Source organism: Triplophysa rosa, linkage group LG9 (genome assembly GCF_024868665.1).
Source record: "Triplophysa rosa linkage group LG9, Trosa_1v2, whole genome shotgun sequence".
Lineage (NCBI taxonomy): Eukaryota > Metazoa > Chordata > Actinopteri > Cypriniformes > Nemacheilidae > Triplophysa > Triplophysa rosa.
In genome coordinates this window covers 2562974-2582177 of record NC_079898.1, presented here as the reverse complement: position 1 = coordinate 2582177, position 19204 = coordinate 2562974, and the positions used below count along the sequence as shown (strand labels likewise).

Genomic DNA, 19204 nt, shown 5'->3' with positions numbered 1-19204 from the left:
CACAGAGACGTGGGCTTGCAGAAATATACATTTGAAGAACATAAGGAAGAAAACTTGTTGATGGGCGTTTGGTCCACTGTTTACTGTTTGTTTACAAGTAAGAGCGTTTCACAACACACACGTGACACAACACGAGAACACATGAGCTTTGTTCAAAAATGTGTATTTCATTTAAGAGAGCACTGCAGATGTTCTAGATCATCTTAGGAAATGCTCTGAGTTTAGTTAATGCTTTAGTTTGACATGGTCTATTATTCTAAATAAGTTGTGTAAACTACATTGACATCAGGACTAGATGAAATTTATAGAAATGCTTGTCTCTTCTGTGTTTGTCTATTCTTTAGTCTCTCTAGTGTATTGCAAAGATATCTTTTTATGATAATTAAAAATATTGATTAAAATGTAATATTAAAATATTGGCGTTAATATTAATTTTATGTAGTAGGCCTATATAATCAGATACAAAGTAACTAAGTAACTAGCTACTTGAGTAGTTTTTTCATTGCATACTTTTTTACTTTTACTCAAGTAATTTTTAGAATAATGACTTTTACTTTTACTTGAGTAACAATTTCTCTAGTTACTTGTACTTTTACTTGAGTAAAGATTTTGGCTACTCTACCCACCTATGATGAACGCTTCTTTGATTTTAAATGCAAGTGACAGTTAAATACACTACACTGAGCTAACTACACTCGTGGACGAGAGGCCGAGGGCTCGCGCACACATGGAGCTCATCGGAAGAAGAGAGTGCATACAAACACGGAAGAGGAGGACGCGCACATGACCACGCGCCACTCACACCAAACAAGTCAGGAAAGAGAGAAGTTTCAAGTTTCAAGTTTACTTTATTTATATAGCACATTTAAAACAGCCACAAGACTGACCAAAGTGCTTCACAAAAGACACAGCAACATAAGAGTAGTACAAAACAGACTAAAACTAGAAAATATATTAGGCAGGAAAATAAATCTAATAGGTCAATGAAAACAGATGGGTTTTTAAAAGAGACTTAAAAATGGTCACACTAGGGGCCATTCGGATTTCCACTGGCAAGTCTTTCCAGAGACGAGGACCTATTACCGAGAAGGCACGGTCACCTCTACGCTTAAGTCTGGAATGTGGAATTAAGAGAAGGTTCTGGTCACCAAATCTTCTTGAGGGGATATACTGGTGTAGCAATTCAGATAGGTAGCCGGGTGCATCAAGTACAAACAGTACAATTTTAAAAACAAACAGTACAACTAAAAACAAACAGTACAATTTTAAAATCTATTCTAAATTGAACAGGCAACCAGTCATGGCCAGTGGATCATTTTCCTAAAAGGTAAATAGATTTGAGTATCATCGGCATAAAAGTGAAACGACACCCCATATTTTGTAAAAATAGATCACAAAGGTAGCATATCTAATGAAAATAAAGAGGGGGCCAAGATAGAGCCTTGTGGAAGGCCACAAGGGAGAGAAGCAGTGGAAGATAAAAATTCTCCTAGCCGAACCACATATTTCCTGTCCGATAAAAATGAATGGAACCACTTTAGAACTGTGCCAGAGAGACCCACCCAAGATTTCAGTCTATTAATTAATACAGAATGGTTAATGGTGTCGAAAGCAGCTGATAAATCTAAGAGAACGAGGACCACAGAGTCACCCGTATCAGTGGCTAAAAAAATATCGTTTAACACTCTCAGAAGGGCAGATTCAGTACTGTGGGCAGCCTTAAAACCAGATTAAAGTGCTCAAACAGATTATTTACAGCAATGAAAGATTGGAGTTGGAGAAACACAATATGTTCCAAAACCTTGGAAATAAAAGGTAAAATAGAGATAGGGTGATATTTTTTTAAAACTGACTTATCGAGTGAAGGCTTCTTGAGGAGAGGTGTGACAGTAGCCACTTTCAGATAAGCAGGAACCACCCCAGTTGAAAGACACTTATTTAAAAAGGACGCTAGAGCCGGTCCAACCAAATCAACAATATGCTTTAAAAACCTAGGGTGGATAACATCATATGAAGAAAAGGAAGGTTTCAGCTTGGCAATAGTGTCACTGAGTGACTGAAAGGAGACAGGTGCAAAAACATCCCAAGATGCAGACAATTGCGGGGGGGGGGCAGCTCAATAGGGGGAATATGAGTTACCATTCCTAGTTTAACTACTTTATCCTTAAAAAACCTCGAGAAGCTTTCACAAAGAGCAACAGAGGCAACAGACATAGTATTGACCGGGGGATTAACAACAGAATTGATAACAGAAAACAAGACTTTAGGTCTAGACTGATTATGTAATATTAAATTTGAAAAATAGGTTGCCTTAGCCGACTTGGCAGCTCTCTGATAAGACAATAAACTGTCTTCGAACAACTGTAGTGAGATGTGTAGATTGTCCTTCTTCCACTTACTACAAAGCCTTTCTACAAGCTTGCCTTAACAGCCGAGTCTCAGCAGTATGCCACAGTTCAGATTTAAGTTTGTGCTTAAGAGGCTTTAGAGGAATAGTCTCATTCAATACATCAAGCCAGGCGCTATTTAACAGACTCAGATGTTCGTCCGCATCCAGGTCCGTTAACGGAGAGTCCAGGAGTAGCTGAGAACAGGACTTAGTAAAACACTGACTAAAACATTCACTGAACTGAAGAGAATAAACCCTGGACATAGATGACGCTTTAGTAGAGACATGAGGAAGACTAGGAAGAGACATGGAAAATAAAATAGGCTTGTGATCAGAGAGCATATAATCAGAAACTGTAATGTCAGAAATATCAATCCCGTAAGAAAGAACAAGGTCCAGAGTATGACCATGGATATGAGTGGGATCTTTAACCCACTGTATCAGTTTAAAAGCATCAATTATATTAAGAAATTCCCTTGACAGAGGGTTTGACTGACAATGATCATGAATGTTAAAATCGCCCACCAATAAAAAAACGATCAAATTTAATGGCAATGTTACCAATAAAGTCTGTAAATTGTTGTAGAAAGTCCTTAACTGAACGTGGAGGACTGTAGATCACCCCTAAGCCGACAGGACCATTCCAGTCGAGATGGAGAAGTTGGGCTTCAAAGCTGGTGTAAATATCCACAGGGACGGTGCGACTGTGCGACATTGCGCACGATGAGAGTTTTTCATCACGGTCACAAGCCCATACAGTCCCATATGGTCCCGGTTGACTGTACATTTTTTAACCCCCCTCGCCAAAATGGACGAGGGGGGTTAAAAAATGTACAGTCAACCGGGACCAGTTCAGAAAAAGGAGTAAAATCGCCATCCTTAATCCATGATTCAGTGATAAACATAAAATCCAAATTGTGCGAAGAGAAAAAGTCATTCAGCAGGAAAGTCTTGTTCACCACTGAACGAGCGTTGATTAAAACCATATTGGGTGGAGGGACGACTCCGGAGGAAAATGACACTCTGCACAGCGGCCACAGCACACCATGAGACCCTCCAGCTCTTCGGAGAAGACGGCCAGTCCGAGAAAGACCAACCCAGGGGACGGAGGGCGGGAACAGGGGAGGAACAGGTCGAAGCCATTGATGAGCCTGATCCAGGTGACGCCAGACCATGGAGTCACCATAGGATGTCTCAAAAAAAGGGCTTGGGATACAGCCCGCATGCAGATGGGCTTTCAGCTTGATCGCATGACAACCCCGAGACCCGCGTTTCCTTCTGCGTTTTCTCCGAAGGTTGCTTAGAGGCCAGCGGCGAATGCACTCCGGAATGTAATTTGTAGCACTCCCATACGGTTTGTTAAAAACACACTCCACATCCGAATTGTAAAAGTTTGAAAAGGTTGATCTAATATCTAAAAGAGTCTGGCTATCATAGACCACAAGGGTGCCACAGTTTGAGAACCAAACAAACAACCAAACTAGGAGACGGGAGCAACCGACGGTATGCCGACACAGGCGCCATCTTCATACATTTCAGTAGAAGACGCAGTTTATTCATTAATCGATCACAGATACTGTCATTATCCCGGATGGATAAAAAATTACAAAATGTGAAGACAAATATACTTGGGCGGCCATTAATATACCTGGGCGGACCGCCCAAGTAAATGCATTGTATGGGAAACGCCGAGACTAGGAAGAGCCAGGATATTATTTAATATAACTCAGCGTAGAAAGTACAGTAATGGCCAAAAATTATGTCACTCTTTGCACAAACATAAATGATAGAAGAAAAAATGCAGCTTTTGTTCTGACTAAATGAAATCACGTTAGTGACACATTACTTCAATCCTTTTAGATATTGGAGCCAAATCCCTGCTGATATTAACTCTTGCTTTAGCACAGAGCTGTCGCTTTCCCTTTTTGGCAGCAGGCTCTTTGCAGCTCGAGGTCTTTGATTACATTTGAGATGTTTAAATGACGTTTCCCAGATGATCACTTATTAAAACATTCCAGATTAAACCCAGCCATCTACATGACCATTTTAATTCTAGAGCAGCGACTAGCAATGGTGCGATCTCGTTCATTTCAATGGTGGCTTAGCGACATCTGGCGACACGGGCGACCCGGTCACGCAAAATATAAATTATTATTATAATTCCACTGTTATTGTAAGTCAGAGTAAGATAAGGCAATAATTTTTAAAACTGATCTGTCTATGTATTTGCTTAAAGGGGTCATATGACAGGGCTAAAACTAATATTATCGTTTGTTTTAGATGTAATGCAATGTGTATACACGATTTAAGGTTCAAAAACATTGTATTTTCAACATACCGTGCATGATTGTATATCCTCTTTGCCCTGCCTCTCTGAAACGTGCAGATTTTTTACAAAACTCATCGCTCTGAAAAGCGAGGTGTGCTATGATTGGCCAGTTAACTGGTATGTAGTGATTGGTGGAATACTGCAAGCGTGTGACGGAAATGTAACGCTTCTTACCATATTTGGAACATCAGGTTCCAAAGCAATTGTACTGACAGGTACTCCCACCTTACTTGCGTATACATTTGGGCGGTCTTAGTCAAATCATACCACGGACTGAGGTAGATTTGTGGGGGTTTTGTAGATTTGTTACACGAGGCGTTTCAGGCAGGTCTGGGTGAGCATTCGCTTTTAGATAGAATGCATCTTTTTTTCCGACACTTTCATTTTTGCAATTTTACGTGTCTAATACATGCACGGGCAAAGACACAGAAAAACACGTTTTCGTGCCATATGACCCCTTTAATAATTGATATCTGTTTATTTTTAACAAACATATGTTATGGATTGTAGCTTTAATTTAGTACTGCTTGAACAAGTTATTTCACATAAAATATTTACATTCCACAGCACAGAATAATAACTGAATTTACAAGAATAGCTCAGTTCAACAGTTTACATGTGCCTGATTCTTAATACTGTGATGTTACTAGTATGGTCAATGACTAGGGATGTAACGGTATCAACATTTCACGATATGATAGTACCTCTATATGAAGACTACGATACGATATTTATTGAATTTTGTGCAGGAAAAAAAACAAAACAAATGAAGACTTGGAAAAATGTGGTATAAGTGTTTATTAAACTATGACTGAACAAAGATCACATTTATTATTTTTAGATTAGGTAATTTTAAAGTGCAAAGAACAGTAATATAATAGCATAAAAATTAATAACATAAAAATTGAGAACATGAAACGTGAAAAAATTAAAATGAAAAAAGTTTGAGTTGTTTGTCAACTTTTAACAACTCACAACCAGTCAGGTACTCGACTCATTCACTGCTTCACTCACACACTCACCTCATTCACTGCTTCACTCACTGCTATTTTTTTTCTCCTCGTATCATCATGAAACTTTTCGGGGTGATGTAACAAATGGCTCTTCAAATTAGTCGTATTCCCCGAATTGTACTTCACCGCAGTCTGGCAGTGTCTGCATATTGTTTTTTGTCTGTCCGTCACCTTTTCTCGTTTCTTGTTACGGGAAAACCGAAATGCTTCCACACATGCGATTTATAATTCGCTTTAGCTTCAACTAGAGGTGGGCGGAATGGCCAAAAATCTATTTCAAGGAATGAGTAATTTTATTTCACGGTAACGATATATTTCATGAAACAATCTCCCATTATAATTTTATATTTTATACCTCATTTTTCTTAGATTGATTTAACTAAATTTATATATTACAGTTCATTTAAATGCTCACCATAGTTAAAATGTAGGTAAGTTATGAAAATGTACTAACGATATCAAATTAAGTTCTGATAATCAGATGTATTATTTATTCATATTTATCTTCTGGCTATATCATATGTATACAGTAGGAAGATAGAGAACATATATAACAATAAAGTATGAATATGCACAAACAATGAGAGTACAGTATATGACTAAACTGGTGTTCATGGGGTCTGTACTGTAGGTCTTTATCGCTCTTCACTCTCTATTAGATGAGCACTTTTAGTGTGTTGCGACTCTCTGTCTTTAGGTTTGTTTATTCTCGGGCTTGTTTTTGCACTGCGAGTCTCTGGTGACTCCTCACGCGTCTCCCAAAACTGGAGGTAGAAGCGCGTCACATCAAAGCGCTCACGCGCTCGTGAGCATCATCGCGCATTTCAACGCAAGTTTCACCTTGGCTCGCCTGAAGTTAAACTTTATAAAACTATTAACAGCTTTTCAAAACAACCTGACTTCTGAAATACGTGTTGAGAATGAGCTTTTTTAAATGCTGGCGCAGATCCCTGCACGAGCACTGCGGGTAAGAGAGAACGCGCCAGACTGGAGCGGATCACTAAACTACAGACTGAAAGAAGGTCAAAAGAATGTTTGATACGTTCATTTGTTACGGGTGGATTAATTCATTCGTTTTTTTCAGAATAGCGCCTAATTTGCAGAGCGCCGAGTTAACCACGCCTACTTATTTACATTCCGCGGAATACATGGAATAGAAAAATCTCTTACGGTTGACATTTTATTCCGCGGTAACGGAATATTCCGTCATTCCGCCCAGCCCTAGCTTCAACAATTTGTAAATCTGTTTCTATGCCACTAGCGGCATCCGCCATTTTCGCTCAACTTGATCATCTGTAGCGGGCGGCAGCAGAGCGCAGAGGATGATGGGCACACATGGGTTGATGGGAATTGTAGTTCCCGCTTCCCTCAACTCGCTCCATTCGGCTGAAAAAACTACACTTTGCCTGGAAGATCTATCGTCATGCGACCACGATAGTATCGGAAAAAATGCTATCGCGATACTTCGATATTTACAATACCGTTACATCCCTATCAATGACTGTTATTTTGTTTTGTGATAATCATTTAAAAGTTTATTTTTTTTGTCTGAGCCATTCAGAAAATTCCTTCCGGTCATTACTTTTGCGGCAAGGAACCAAAACTCCAATGATGTATATAAATGGAAGAAAAAACCTTGGGAGCCAGTTCTCCGCTGGCTTTTTAACACAACACTGCTGCATCTTGACAGGCTAAACTTGTGTAAGCTGGTAGGCTAGGTGGGAAAATGATCTGCCTCCTGCACTTGATTTTGAAATTCTAGGTAATACCAACTGGCCAGAATTCTGAGACCGTAGGGAACATGAAGGACTGTAATGCGACATGAGATCAGTCAGGTACTGAGGAGCTAAACCATTCAGGGCCTTATATGTAATTAAGTTTATGCAATGTTTAATTGGCAACCATTGCAGTGTGGACAGAACTGGGCTGATGTGATCATACTTTTTTGTTCTTGTAAGAACTCTGGCTGCTGCATTTTGGACCAGTTGAAGTTTTTGTATCAGGCCAGCAGGGCAACAACCCAGTAAGGCATTGCAATAGTCTAATCTTGATGTCATGAAAGCATGAATCAGCTTTTCTGCATATGCCATTGACAGCATGTGGCATAGTTTGGATATATTTTTAAGGTAATAAAAGCAGTTTTACAGATGCTGGAGAAGTGGCTTTCAGAAGACAGATTACTATCAAATATAAAGCCTAAGTTCTTAGCTGACAATGAAGGCTTTAAGGAACATTCATTGAAAGTTAGGAAGTATTCTAGGTTGTTACAAGCGATAGTTTTCAGTCCGATGAGTAGAACTTCTGTTTTGTCAGAATTTAATAGTAGGAAGTTGCTAGCCATCCAGTTTTTTATATCAATTATACATTGCATCATATTGGTGTGTTTCGTGGGGGCTTGAGGAGATATAGAGTGTCATCAGCATCACAGTGAAAACTAACTCCCATGTCTCATGCCAGAGCAGTGCCACTAATGCCAACATAATTTTGTAGCCTATTTAAAAGGACACTGCGGTCAGTAGTGTCAAAGGCGGCACTAAGGTGGAGCAAGAGGTCATTTACACTTTCATTTTTGCAATTTTATGTGTCTAATACATGCACGGGCAAAGACACAGAAAAACACGTTTTCGTGCCATATGACCTCTTTAATAATTGATATCTGTTTATTTTTAACAAACATATGTTAAAAACATATGTTTTCAGCTAAAAACAGAAAAGATTTTATTCGTTTTGGCTGTTCATTTCATTTACATGACAACGGCATTTTGGGGGACTTAAAGGTGGGGTGTCCGATGTCTATTAGCCGTTGTTGATGTTCAAATCACCAAAACAAACACACCTCTACCCCATCTTTTGCTTTCGTCAGTGCTCGGCTCGGCTAATGTCCATCCTGTGCATCTTACTGCTGATTGGCTACAAGGTTGTATTTGGTACTTGGCCCGACTCAGTTGTCTAAAGCGTAATTTCAAAAATCGGTTACCCCGCCTTTAAAGTGCAATTTTTTGAAAAAGACAGCGTTATGGTCTCTGTGTAAACTCTCAGGTGCAGTTCTCCAAAAACGATGAGGTCATATGCATGCATATCAGTCTGTAGGCAATATTCCCGAAACAATAATGGCGACCTCCATGCTGTGTTTGTTTTGTGTGACATACTTACTCTCCTTTCTCCAGCAAAAAGTAGATTTACTGCACCACTACGACCTGCAGAGACATAGTATTTATATACACAAACTACATACACACCAACAAAGTGTATTAAAAGAGCTTTTAGCTTAAAACAGTCTATGCGTATGTGAGCAGGCACGTAGTGTTTCTTTACGGCACTCACTTAATTCTTGGTGTTTCGAGTCAGATCCGTGGGCGTGGCTTGTTAGTTTTGACTAAATCTTTGGTGTTTCAAGTCTTACGAAACCTTTACCCTAACCCACACCCTAACCCTAACCCTAACCTTACTCTAACCATCTAAACTACCTATGATTGTTAAAATTGACGAAAAAACACGTTTGGGTGATCACGTCTGACTCGAAACACCAAGGATTTAGTGAGTGCCGTTTCTTTACAGCGCAACATCGCCATCCACTGGCCAGGCATGCAAATACAGCCTAATAACAGCCAGCGTGAAAGTTTTAGGAACATATCCTAATAATAGAGACAGATTCATAATATTAAGAATAGGATCTATGATTTCAGGAAGTATTTCTTTTAATTAGCTAGTCGGTATTGGATCCCGCATACCTGTTGTTTCCACAATTCTTCCTTGCTTACTGTACTGAATGATTCCAGATGCTCTTTAAGTGGACTATAGACAGTACTTGATCAGGTGAAGCATACGGTTGTAGTTTTCTCTCTGATTTTGTCGATTTTGTTTGCAAAGAAGTTCATAAATTTGTCACTACTGTGTACTGGGTAGAACTGAATGCCATCAGTGTTAACACTGCATATAAAAGCACTTTATCACATTTAGCACTCCAAGAGTACCCCATCCAGGAGTACTCCTGGCTAATAAAAAGCACTTTTTATTGCGTTTTTAAAGTTTTGTGCATCGTGTACCACTTTCCTAAAGACATTAGAAGAACTAAGGAACTTTATGTAGTGATGTTTTGGACTTGGACACAGAACAAAGCACAAGCAAAGTTCTGTGTTATAAAACAGTGGCTTACAGCCCCAGAATTGTCCCCATAAGGTTTGCAGCTTTTAGGCCAGTTCTGAAGTTTATTTTTCTGCAATGTTACTGTTGCTGAGCAAAGGTTTGTTTTTCAGATTCCAGAAGCTGGAATCAGAAAAGGAACGTTGTGAAGAAACCCGCAGACAGGCATACAGAGAATGGGGTGAGTCTGGCTACATTTAAACTATGGAACATAATTCAAGTGTTGTGTGACACATTAATTGAGCCAGAAGTACTCTGCTGACTTTTTTTGTTAATTCTGTAATAAATTTTTGGAAAAATCTGTGGAATTCTACCGAATTGTTTTTAATGTGTTAAAAGGGCTGAAAGTATCAAACTTATCTCCATTATTATTTAATCCTTTTCTATTATTCATTTTCCCTAAATAAAGCCGGAAAATGCTTCCTGTCTCTGTAAAATGCATTTAACTGCAGATGATAGCAAATTTCGTTCTGTTCAATATTTAAGTTTTGTGAATTGTCGTGATAGAGTAAAAACTCTGAATACACCGAACCAAATTAGTACTCTGCATTAAATCGAAATATTTACATAATATATTTTGGATAAAAAAACGAGATTTTATGATTTTGTCATGCATAGTATTGTTAAGGAAAATTAAAAGATAATTAATACATTCTTGTGATGAATTTCACACGTATTAATGACACTTCATTATTTTGATCAGTAGGATGAGTAGGCTTAACCACCATCTTTGTGCAAACCAACTTTTTACAATAGTTTGGCTGTAGCTTGTAAGTAGCATGCCTGCATCTCATTTTGCCATGTTCTCGCCAGGCTAGGCAGCATGAGTGGCCTGAATCCCGCACTTATTTCTATGTGCTGAATAATATTTTTTTCCATTTCAAAAGGAAACGTGGCTGTTTATTGTAAGTTTCTTTGCAGTTCCACGCACGATAGCGTCAGTCTCTTCACGGAGGTAAATGGCAAGGCATTTGGCATTGACTTGGGCTGTGTTATATTTTAGTTAATAAGTTCATGCTTGTTACATTACAATCATTGCGCAACATTATTGCGTCTCCTTATAGTCAATCAATTTTTGTAATATGGAAACTAAAATCACATGGGCTACTGATAAAAGACATGCATAGACTAAAAGGCCCCTGTAAGTCACTTTGGATAAAAGTGCCTCTGCTTAAAGTTAATGCAGTTTACTTTTTACTCTGGCTGACCTCGCTTATACCAGGAGTGATTTCTGGTGTTGGAAATTAGCTAATATAATATTTCAACTGATTGCTTTTTTGCTTTTCACGTAGGCCATACGCACTATATGTAATAAGCAGGATACATTACTATGGGATTGGTTGGCCTTTATACAATTGCTGACCACGTTGTGTAACTTTACATTTCCAAAGAGAAGTCGCTTCTTCGGAAAGCAAGCAATGGTTTGTTTAATGTTAGCAAAGGTAACACTGTGCACATAATAAAATCCTGTAAAATGATCAGTGGTAAATTGCTCTGGTCTGGCTCAGTTCATCAGTGATTGGGTGAGAACAGTTCGAATTGACTGGCTGCAGAAATCAGCGGGAGCGGCTCATTATACAACACACAAAACGCCGTAAATAACGCGCGCTCTGTGCAACCAAAACGGCGTTTTTTACGCCGTCATATGGCAAGACAGCGGCGCAAAAGGCCTTAGAACGCCATTAAATATGCCGTTATGGACGACTTTTCGTGCGTTTTTTGCGGTGCAAATACTGTTTAAAACGCCATCAAAAACGGCGTTCGGATATAAACGCGTTTAATCTATGGTATGGTATGGCATATCTATGGTGAAATAACGAACTTTTCCCGCGAGTAGTAAAGAGCGTGGAACGCGATTGCTCGCGTTTGGTGTGAACACAGTATTAGTACCGCGGGTCTTAACGCGTCTCTGCTGGAAAGTCTTTATAATATTAGTGCAGGTCCTAGCTCCTGCCTGACTTTTATCCTTCTTTTAAACTTAAAATCCACAAACCTTTTATTTTATGTAATACATAAGTCATAGCTCTTTCTAATGCCTGCAAAATCTCTTCCCTGCGTCAACGTGAGAACGACATCTTTCTGCTGCTAATGCTTTCATTTTCATTCTTGGATGTCTTTTCTCCAAAACATGACAGCAAAGGCTGGATGCTCTCTTTGAAGGATGAAGGTGCGCTCGTGTCCGGGATGTAAAGCTTATATTTTGTTACTTTGCTCAGATTTGTATAATCGTTCCATTTATAATATCCCACCGTAAACACACCGCTTTCCGACCGCTACAGTCTTTAATTCTGACATAAAACCCGCGTAGCGATCATCAATAGTCAAACATTATCCGCAGTGCCGATCCTAGACATCTGGGGGCCCTATGCAAACCTTTGTGAGGGGCCCTTGTCATAAGTTAAAATGAGATAAGAATAACTTTAAACTATAAAAAATAATAATAATAAATCAATTAACACACTTAAATAAATTAAAAAAACAATTAAGTATAAAATTTGGTTACACTTTATATTAAGGTACACAAATTCATTATTAACTACTTGCTTATTAACATATTGGTTGTATATTAGTATGTGTAGAGCACATATTAATGCCTTTTTCTGCATTACCTTATTCTACATCCCTTAATCCTACTTAATACCTACACCTAAAAACTACCTTATAAGCAGTAATTAGGAGTTTATTGAGACAAAAGTCGTAGTTAATAGTTAGTTAATAGTGAGAACTGGTCCCTATTCTAAAGTGTGACCTAAAATTTAATTCAAGTTGTGAATAATAATCCTTTACATATGAACATTGTACAGCTGGTTTTGTGACTATAAGTCATTCCCTGTAAATGCTATTGAAGTTAGAATATTAATGTGTATGTAACTTTTGGAGACTGTCCCTAAATTCATGACTATCGAACTGAATTGAAACCTGTATGCAAGTGCACAGGACAATACTGAATTTGTAAATCTGTACTTGCATAATTTGGCAAAACTAAATAAGACTTTGAAAACACATGCCGCCTTGTTCTTTTGCTTCACGTTGTTGCCGTTTTTCCCGCTACAGATGGATAGCTTCGTTTTGAAGCCATGGGCGTGTGTAAAGACGCATCATCACATTATGCACGTCATCACCTGCGCACACTGCGTGATGTCTGAGTATGTAACAGTAATTAAATAATTTAAGTATTAAAAAGGAAATTTCCAAATGATTCCTGGAAAGTTTGTAACGGAACACTCCGAAGGCAGAAAGTTGAATACTGACAGTAGCCTATGGTTCATTAGCTAGAAAAATATTGTTATAATGATATTGTTTAATGTAACAGCAATTGGATTAAACAACCGAGTATAGGTCACAAAGCAAAGGTGCACCAAAACCTTATTTCAAATTATTTCTTTGTAGATTTATCTTAAAAGTGTTATCTTAAATTGTAGATTTATCTTAAAAGTGTTGCTGCATGATTGCAGTCTTATATAAGCTTTTTTCATAAACACCGCTGAACCTCCGTCATCTTATTTTGCTGCCTCGTCTTTCACCAAGCGGACGTTAAAAGGATTTTTTTTAAAGAAGTTTTCTCCATCATGTTTGTTTTGTAATGATGCGATTGCAATCCAGCTTTGCTCCTGTCTGACTAAACTTCCTTCTTCCCACTTAAGTAGGCGGGTTTGCGTGACATGTGGTCCGGTGAGATGTGTTTAAGGTGGGGTTTTAGAGCAGCGCTGCTGTGCTACTGGCCTGACAGTGGAGACGCAACTTGATTTTGGCCTCACAGCTAAAACCCGAGAATACTGGCTCACCCTGGACCGAAATCCGGCTAAGGGGGCTGTTTCCAGAACAGGGTTTAAGTCTAGTCCCAGACCAACTTAAATGTTAGAGGTGTCTTGTTTGAAAACAAATTGTACTGACATATCTTAAAATATATCATGCACAAAATAATGTTTTTTTTTAAGTCTGTTTTTGAAAACTTCTTAAATTTCCTAATTTAACGATGGCCTAGTCCTGGTTTAAACTAATCCCTGTCCGGGAAACCACCCCTTTTCTCATGGATGGATTTAAAACAATCCAGCGCTGTCTCAGGTAGTTGACCGAGACTGGTGACGTTTCCTGAACTCCTTCGCGGTTAGTTTCATTTCTAGACATGTCATATTGAATAGTTTGTGCTACTGTATAATCCATTAAAATCCCTAACAGTAAACAGCGCATCCTACTACTGCTTAAAAACTGGGGGTGTGTGTGTACTTGTCAATGTCATCTTTGGAATTCCGCCGAGTTTTCTGCGGGCAGGGATTGTATGTGGCCCTGCACATTACACAGGGTTAACGGCAGTTGTTGTGATGGTGAGCAGGTGAGAAGCAGCAGCCCATGGATGGACATGACTATAGCAGAGCTCCAAGAGATGGCTGCCAGACAACAGCAGCAGATCGACAAACAGCAGCAAGTCTTATCCTCTAAGGTACTGATAAAACATACAGTCACCACTAAGCATTTAAAAAAGAAATGACTGAGGAATATATATTACACTTACACTGGCAGGAGCTGTTATCCAAAGCCACTTACAGAGCATTTAAAGGGCTAGTTCACCCCAATATGAAAATTTGCTGTTTATTTACTCACCCTTCCGATATGTTAATGAGATTTTTTCTTCAGTAGAACAATAAAGACATTTAGCAGAAACCGCAGTGCTGCGTGATTCATACACCGAACAAAATTATAAATGCAACACTTTCTGCACAATTGCACGCTCCCTCAAAAATTGCGACATCTGTGGCATTGTGCTGTGTGATAAAACTGCACATTTTAGAGTGGCCTTTTATTATACAACTGTGCAATAATCATGCTGTCTAATCAGCATCTTGATATGCCACACCTGTGAGGTGGATGGATTATCTCGGCCAAGGAGAAGTGCTCACTAACATAGATTTAGACAGATTTGTGAACAATATTTGAGAGAAATAGGCCTTTTGTGTACATAGAGAAAGTCTTAGATCTTTGAGTTCAGCTCATGAAAAATTGGGGCAAAGTGTTGCGTTTATAATTTTGTTCAGTGTATAATGCAGGTGAATGGGAACCATCACTTTGTAAATTCAATATGTAGATATATCCAATACAAAAGTGATCTCCACGGCTCCTGGTGACATGGCATATCGATTGTTTTTTGCAAGAAACTGAATGATATTTACAATATTTGTAGCATTAATGCACAGCCTTTGCCGAACATCCTGAGAATACGCATACGTCATTATTTCATGTTAATTTTAGCATTTACTAATACTTTATTAAAATTAAACGTTGTCACTGTTTGCACCATGAACTAACATAAATAAAGCATTGTCCTGAACTAACATTGACAAGGATTAATAAATGCTGAAAAACTAAATTGTTCGTTTTTAAGTTAATGCATTTGCTAATGTTAACTAATAGCACCTTATTGTAAAGTGTTACCAAAACATTTTATGAAGATGTTTACAAACTAGCCTGTAGCATATATGGAATACACATGTTGTATGTTGTAGAGCAGGAGTCTTCAACTAAAATTGCTTGAGGTCCAGTAAACGAACCCTCCCTACCAGCCGAGGTCCAGACAATTAAATACCTAAAAACATGAATTGATGTTTTTTGGCAGACAAACGAAATAAACTTGTCTTTTCATATCTATACGACGGCATAACAATTTATGACAACAATATAATGAAGGAAAATGTGCAAAATGCCCTAATCTCTAAATCTGCACTGAACGTACATTCATTTCAACATGAACAACTTTAAAAGAAAACTAAAGTGTTGTTTTCTGCTGAACTGAAATTAACAAATAGCAGCATCAAGTTGTGACTGATCATCATCTGATAGCATTTCAGCTCTTCTTGTGGCTGTTGCAGCTGAAAGGGGGGTTTGTTTAATATTTTATTTTAGTTCATGTCTTTATTTTCCTTCTAAAAGTGTTTCACACGCAGCCTCCATGCACTATTTTACTATTTCCCCAACAGTAAAGGGCTTGTTATGTTTTCCTAAGATCCACTGTATTCTTAGTGAACATTCATATGCTCGTTGTTGGGCGGTAAGTGAGTGAGGGAGGACCCGTGTAGATTGCTCCTACTGGGCTTTGACATAATATATTTTCCATGTCCTTACATCTGACTGCTGCGGGTAAGTTTCTTCAAAGTGTCTATGTCTAGTTTCATAATGCCGTTTAAGGTTTCCACTTTTGACAACCGCAACAGACTCCGAGCAAATGAGACAAACCGGCCTCGTGCATGTCGATGCAGGAAGAATAAATGTAAATCTCTACCCATTCATCTCGGGAAACATGGTTTTCAGCGTCAACTTGGCGCCGTAGGACCCAAACTGCTACCGAGCGGACCTTGATGTGCCTGGTATACATTTGATTGCATTAGAAAATAATGTTAGGCTTTCATTGATTTATTATTTCAAAAGGCTTTGAGGTCCGGACGGACGCATCTCGCGCAGTCCGCTAGTTGGTGACCCCTGTTGTAGAGGATACTAGTTGATTCATTTATATAAAAACGCTTTTAAAAATGAACACTATTACATGTAACATTTTACAGTCCTAAGCTTTATTCTCATTTGAGTATTGCAGCATTAGCTTAGCAATAAAATTTGAGTGCAGGTCATTATTATGTTACACCTCAGTTAGGATGCTGCTTTAGATGATGTGTAGTTAGTACACAGTCACATGTCACTAGGTTTTGAGAAAACTTGTCTTCCACAGGAGCAGCGTTTGCATCTCCTGAAGCAACAGGAGCACAGGCCGCAGCAAGCGTCCTCCGAGCAGGAGAAACTTCAATGTCTGAAAGACAAAATGGAGAAACAGGAGGCACAGCTGAAAGCAGTCCGTGCTCTGAAGTCACAGGTTGAACAGAAACGCCTCAGCAATGGAAAGCTTGGTGAGCAACATCTGCACAGCCCTATCGATATCAAGTAATATTTGTTGCACATCTTTAATGAGTATTCCACCTTAAATCAGGAAAACATATGACTTCCTCTGGGGCGGAGCTAACTACTGTAAGTTTGAAAGTTGTTCGGTTTAGGGAGAACAACATGCGTACCAATTTTGGTGACTAAACAAAACTAACCCCTTCACTTTAGTCAAAAGGTGGCGCTACAGAGCCCCCATGCCATCCCCATTTCTGAGCTTTTGCACACGGCTAAAGGACACCAACAGGGTCGTGTTTGACAAATTTCATGATATTTTAAACATGCTAAGAGCTTCAGAAACACCTAAATATAATATTAAAGTTTGGCAACACTAAGATATCACTAAGCTTTTTACAATTTCATGATTCCAATGTGTGTGCCAATTTTCAAGAGTTTTTGAGCATGTTAAGGGCCAAAAAAGCCCTAAAAAGAATAATAAGAAAAATCATTAGGAGCACAATATAGGGATCTGCACCACTAGCGGCTTGGCCTTTAATAATAATCTGATGAAAAATAAGAGGGAAGCGTATGTGGAGATTTCTGATGATGAGTTTTTGAAAAGCAACTGAAAAGCAGTTTAAAACCATAGCTAAAAGCACATAGAACACCATAAAATTACTTCTGATCAATAATTGGCACTGTCACCAAATTTCTATGAGGCAAACAAGATGTGCCAAAGATGATACGTGCAAACTTTCGCGTTAATACACACACTTTTGCGATTTTTAATTTTGAAGTCAATCAAATTTACAGTACTGTAGTTAGAGCCTGTTTCATGTTTTGTTTAATTATAAGGCCACCAAGGGGCATAGTCCCACCCCCTTTTTTGTGTGTCCTTGGACTGTGCCCATACATCAACATGTCAAATTTGGTGACAATACCTCATTTCGTTTAGAAGTTATAGACATATATTATTGAAAAGTTAGAAGAGTTAGAGACTCCAAAATTCCCATGATAACATATGAGACTGTCCTGTATCTGTGTGCAAAATTTCATAACTTGGATGGTTCTATGGGCTGCCTTAGACGTAATGGTGGAAGCAGGAGGAATGATAAGAACTTTGAGGCTTGACTTCTAATAATAACACTAGTGGCTTGGGCCCTAATAATTTGAGGAAAAACAACAGGGTTTGCAGCCTATACCTCTGTGCTCATTCCCTAATAAATAATCTGAGGGCTTTTTTCAGGCCCTAATAAGAGGTCAGGATATGTGAACTCCTTTAATGCTGTTTAAAAAGCATCTCCGGGTGAGACCCGTAGAAGCTGCTTGATAAAATGACGAGAAAATTTCTGCAAATTCTACACACTGGCTACACTGAAGATGATCAAATATAACAATTGATTGTCTTACTATCATTATCAAATGTGAAAAAGAAAGAAACAAAGGGTGAGTGACCTCAAACTTTTGAATGGCAGTATTCATTGGAAGTTACATTTCACTTTGTGTGTGTGTGTTTGATGTAGTGGAAGAGATCGGGAAGATGAACAGTCTGCTCCTTCAGAAACAGAGAGAGTTGGTGGTAGCTGTGTCTAAAGCAGAAGAACTGAGCAAACAGCTAGAGACAGTAAAAAATGGACAGACGGACATGCTTCGTAACAATCAGAGCTCTGTGGTCGAGCTGGATAGGCTCTACAGGGAGCTTCAGGTAAAATTTGAGACTTTAATATGGCGTCAAAAATTGGGACAACACTTTCTCAGCCTTTAATGTAATAATGCATAAAATGTAAACCTGCAGAAGTTGCAAATCTCAAACTTTAACATAAAAAACAAGAAATAAAAGGGGGGCGAGACACTGCGACTTTGTGACAACAAATTCCATTGGCCCTGCTCCTTTTGGAACTCCCATTGTGATAGGCTGTTGCTGCCACCATCAAGTCGATCCCAATTGTTATTTCCCTTAGCAAGTGTTGATTTATGTGTCTTGTTTTTTGTTCAAGTTTGAGATTAGCAATTTCTGCAGGTTTACATTCAACACGTGAGCGTTTTCAGTGTGCTCATGCTGCTTTAATCTGCTTGCGCCCCGTTTTCACGCTCACACCATTTTGGCTCATTTTTGACGTCATCCTTTAAGCTTGGTTCACCGGGTTTAAGGTTGGGTTTATCTGGGGTTTAAGTCTTGAAGCATTGCCCAGTCTCTGTTCAAAGCATCTACTCTGCTTGTTTTCACCAGCTGAGAAAATGTATGAACCAGGATCAGAATGCTACATTGCAGCAGCAGAGAGAAAACCTTATTAAACGGAACCAAGAGGTGGCTGCCATGGGAAAACGAGTAAATGAATTGCGGGATCGCTTGTGGAAGAAGAAGGCTGCCTTACAACAGAAGGAAAATCTTCCTGTAAGTCCTTTTAACACTACCAAGTGCTTTTGAGAATCAAAAAATGTCATTTTCCTCAAGTTTTTCCTCAATGT

General features: G+C 38.8%; 1 protein-coding gene across 1 annotated transcript in view; it reads left to right on the top strand.

Moving 5' to 3' along the window:
- The window catches only part of tp53bp2a (tumor protein p53 binding protein, 2a), a 69031-nt gene that overhangs the window by 30552 nt on the left and 19275 nt on the right, over positions 1-19204 (top strand). The window contains exons 4-8 of the mRNA XM_057342734.1: positions 9988-10055; positions 14208-14315; positions 16590-16764; positions 18259-18440; positions 18966-19130. Of these exons, the coding sequence (XP_057198717.1) occupies positions 9988-10055; positions 14208-14315; positions 16590-16764; positions 18259-18440; positions 18966-19130 (698 nt within the window). The remainder of the gene's footprint in view (positions 1-9987; positions 10056-14207; positions 14316-16589; positions 16765-18258; positions 18441-18965; positions 19131-19204) is intronic.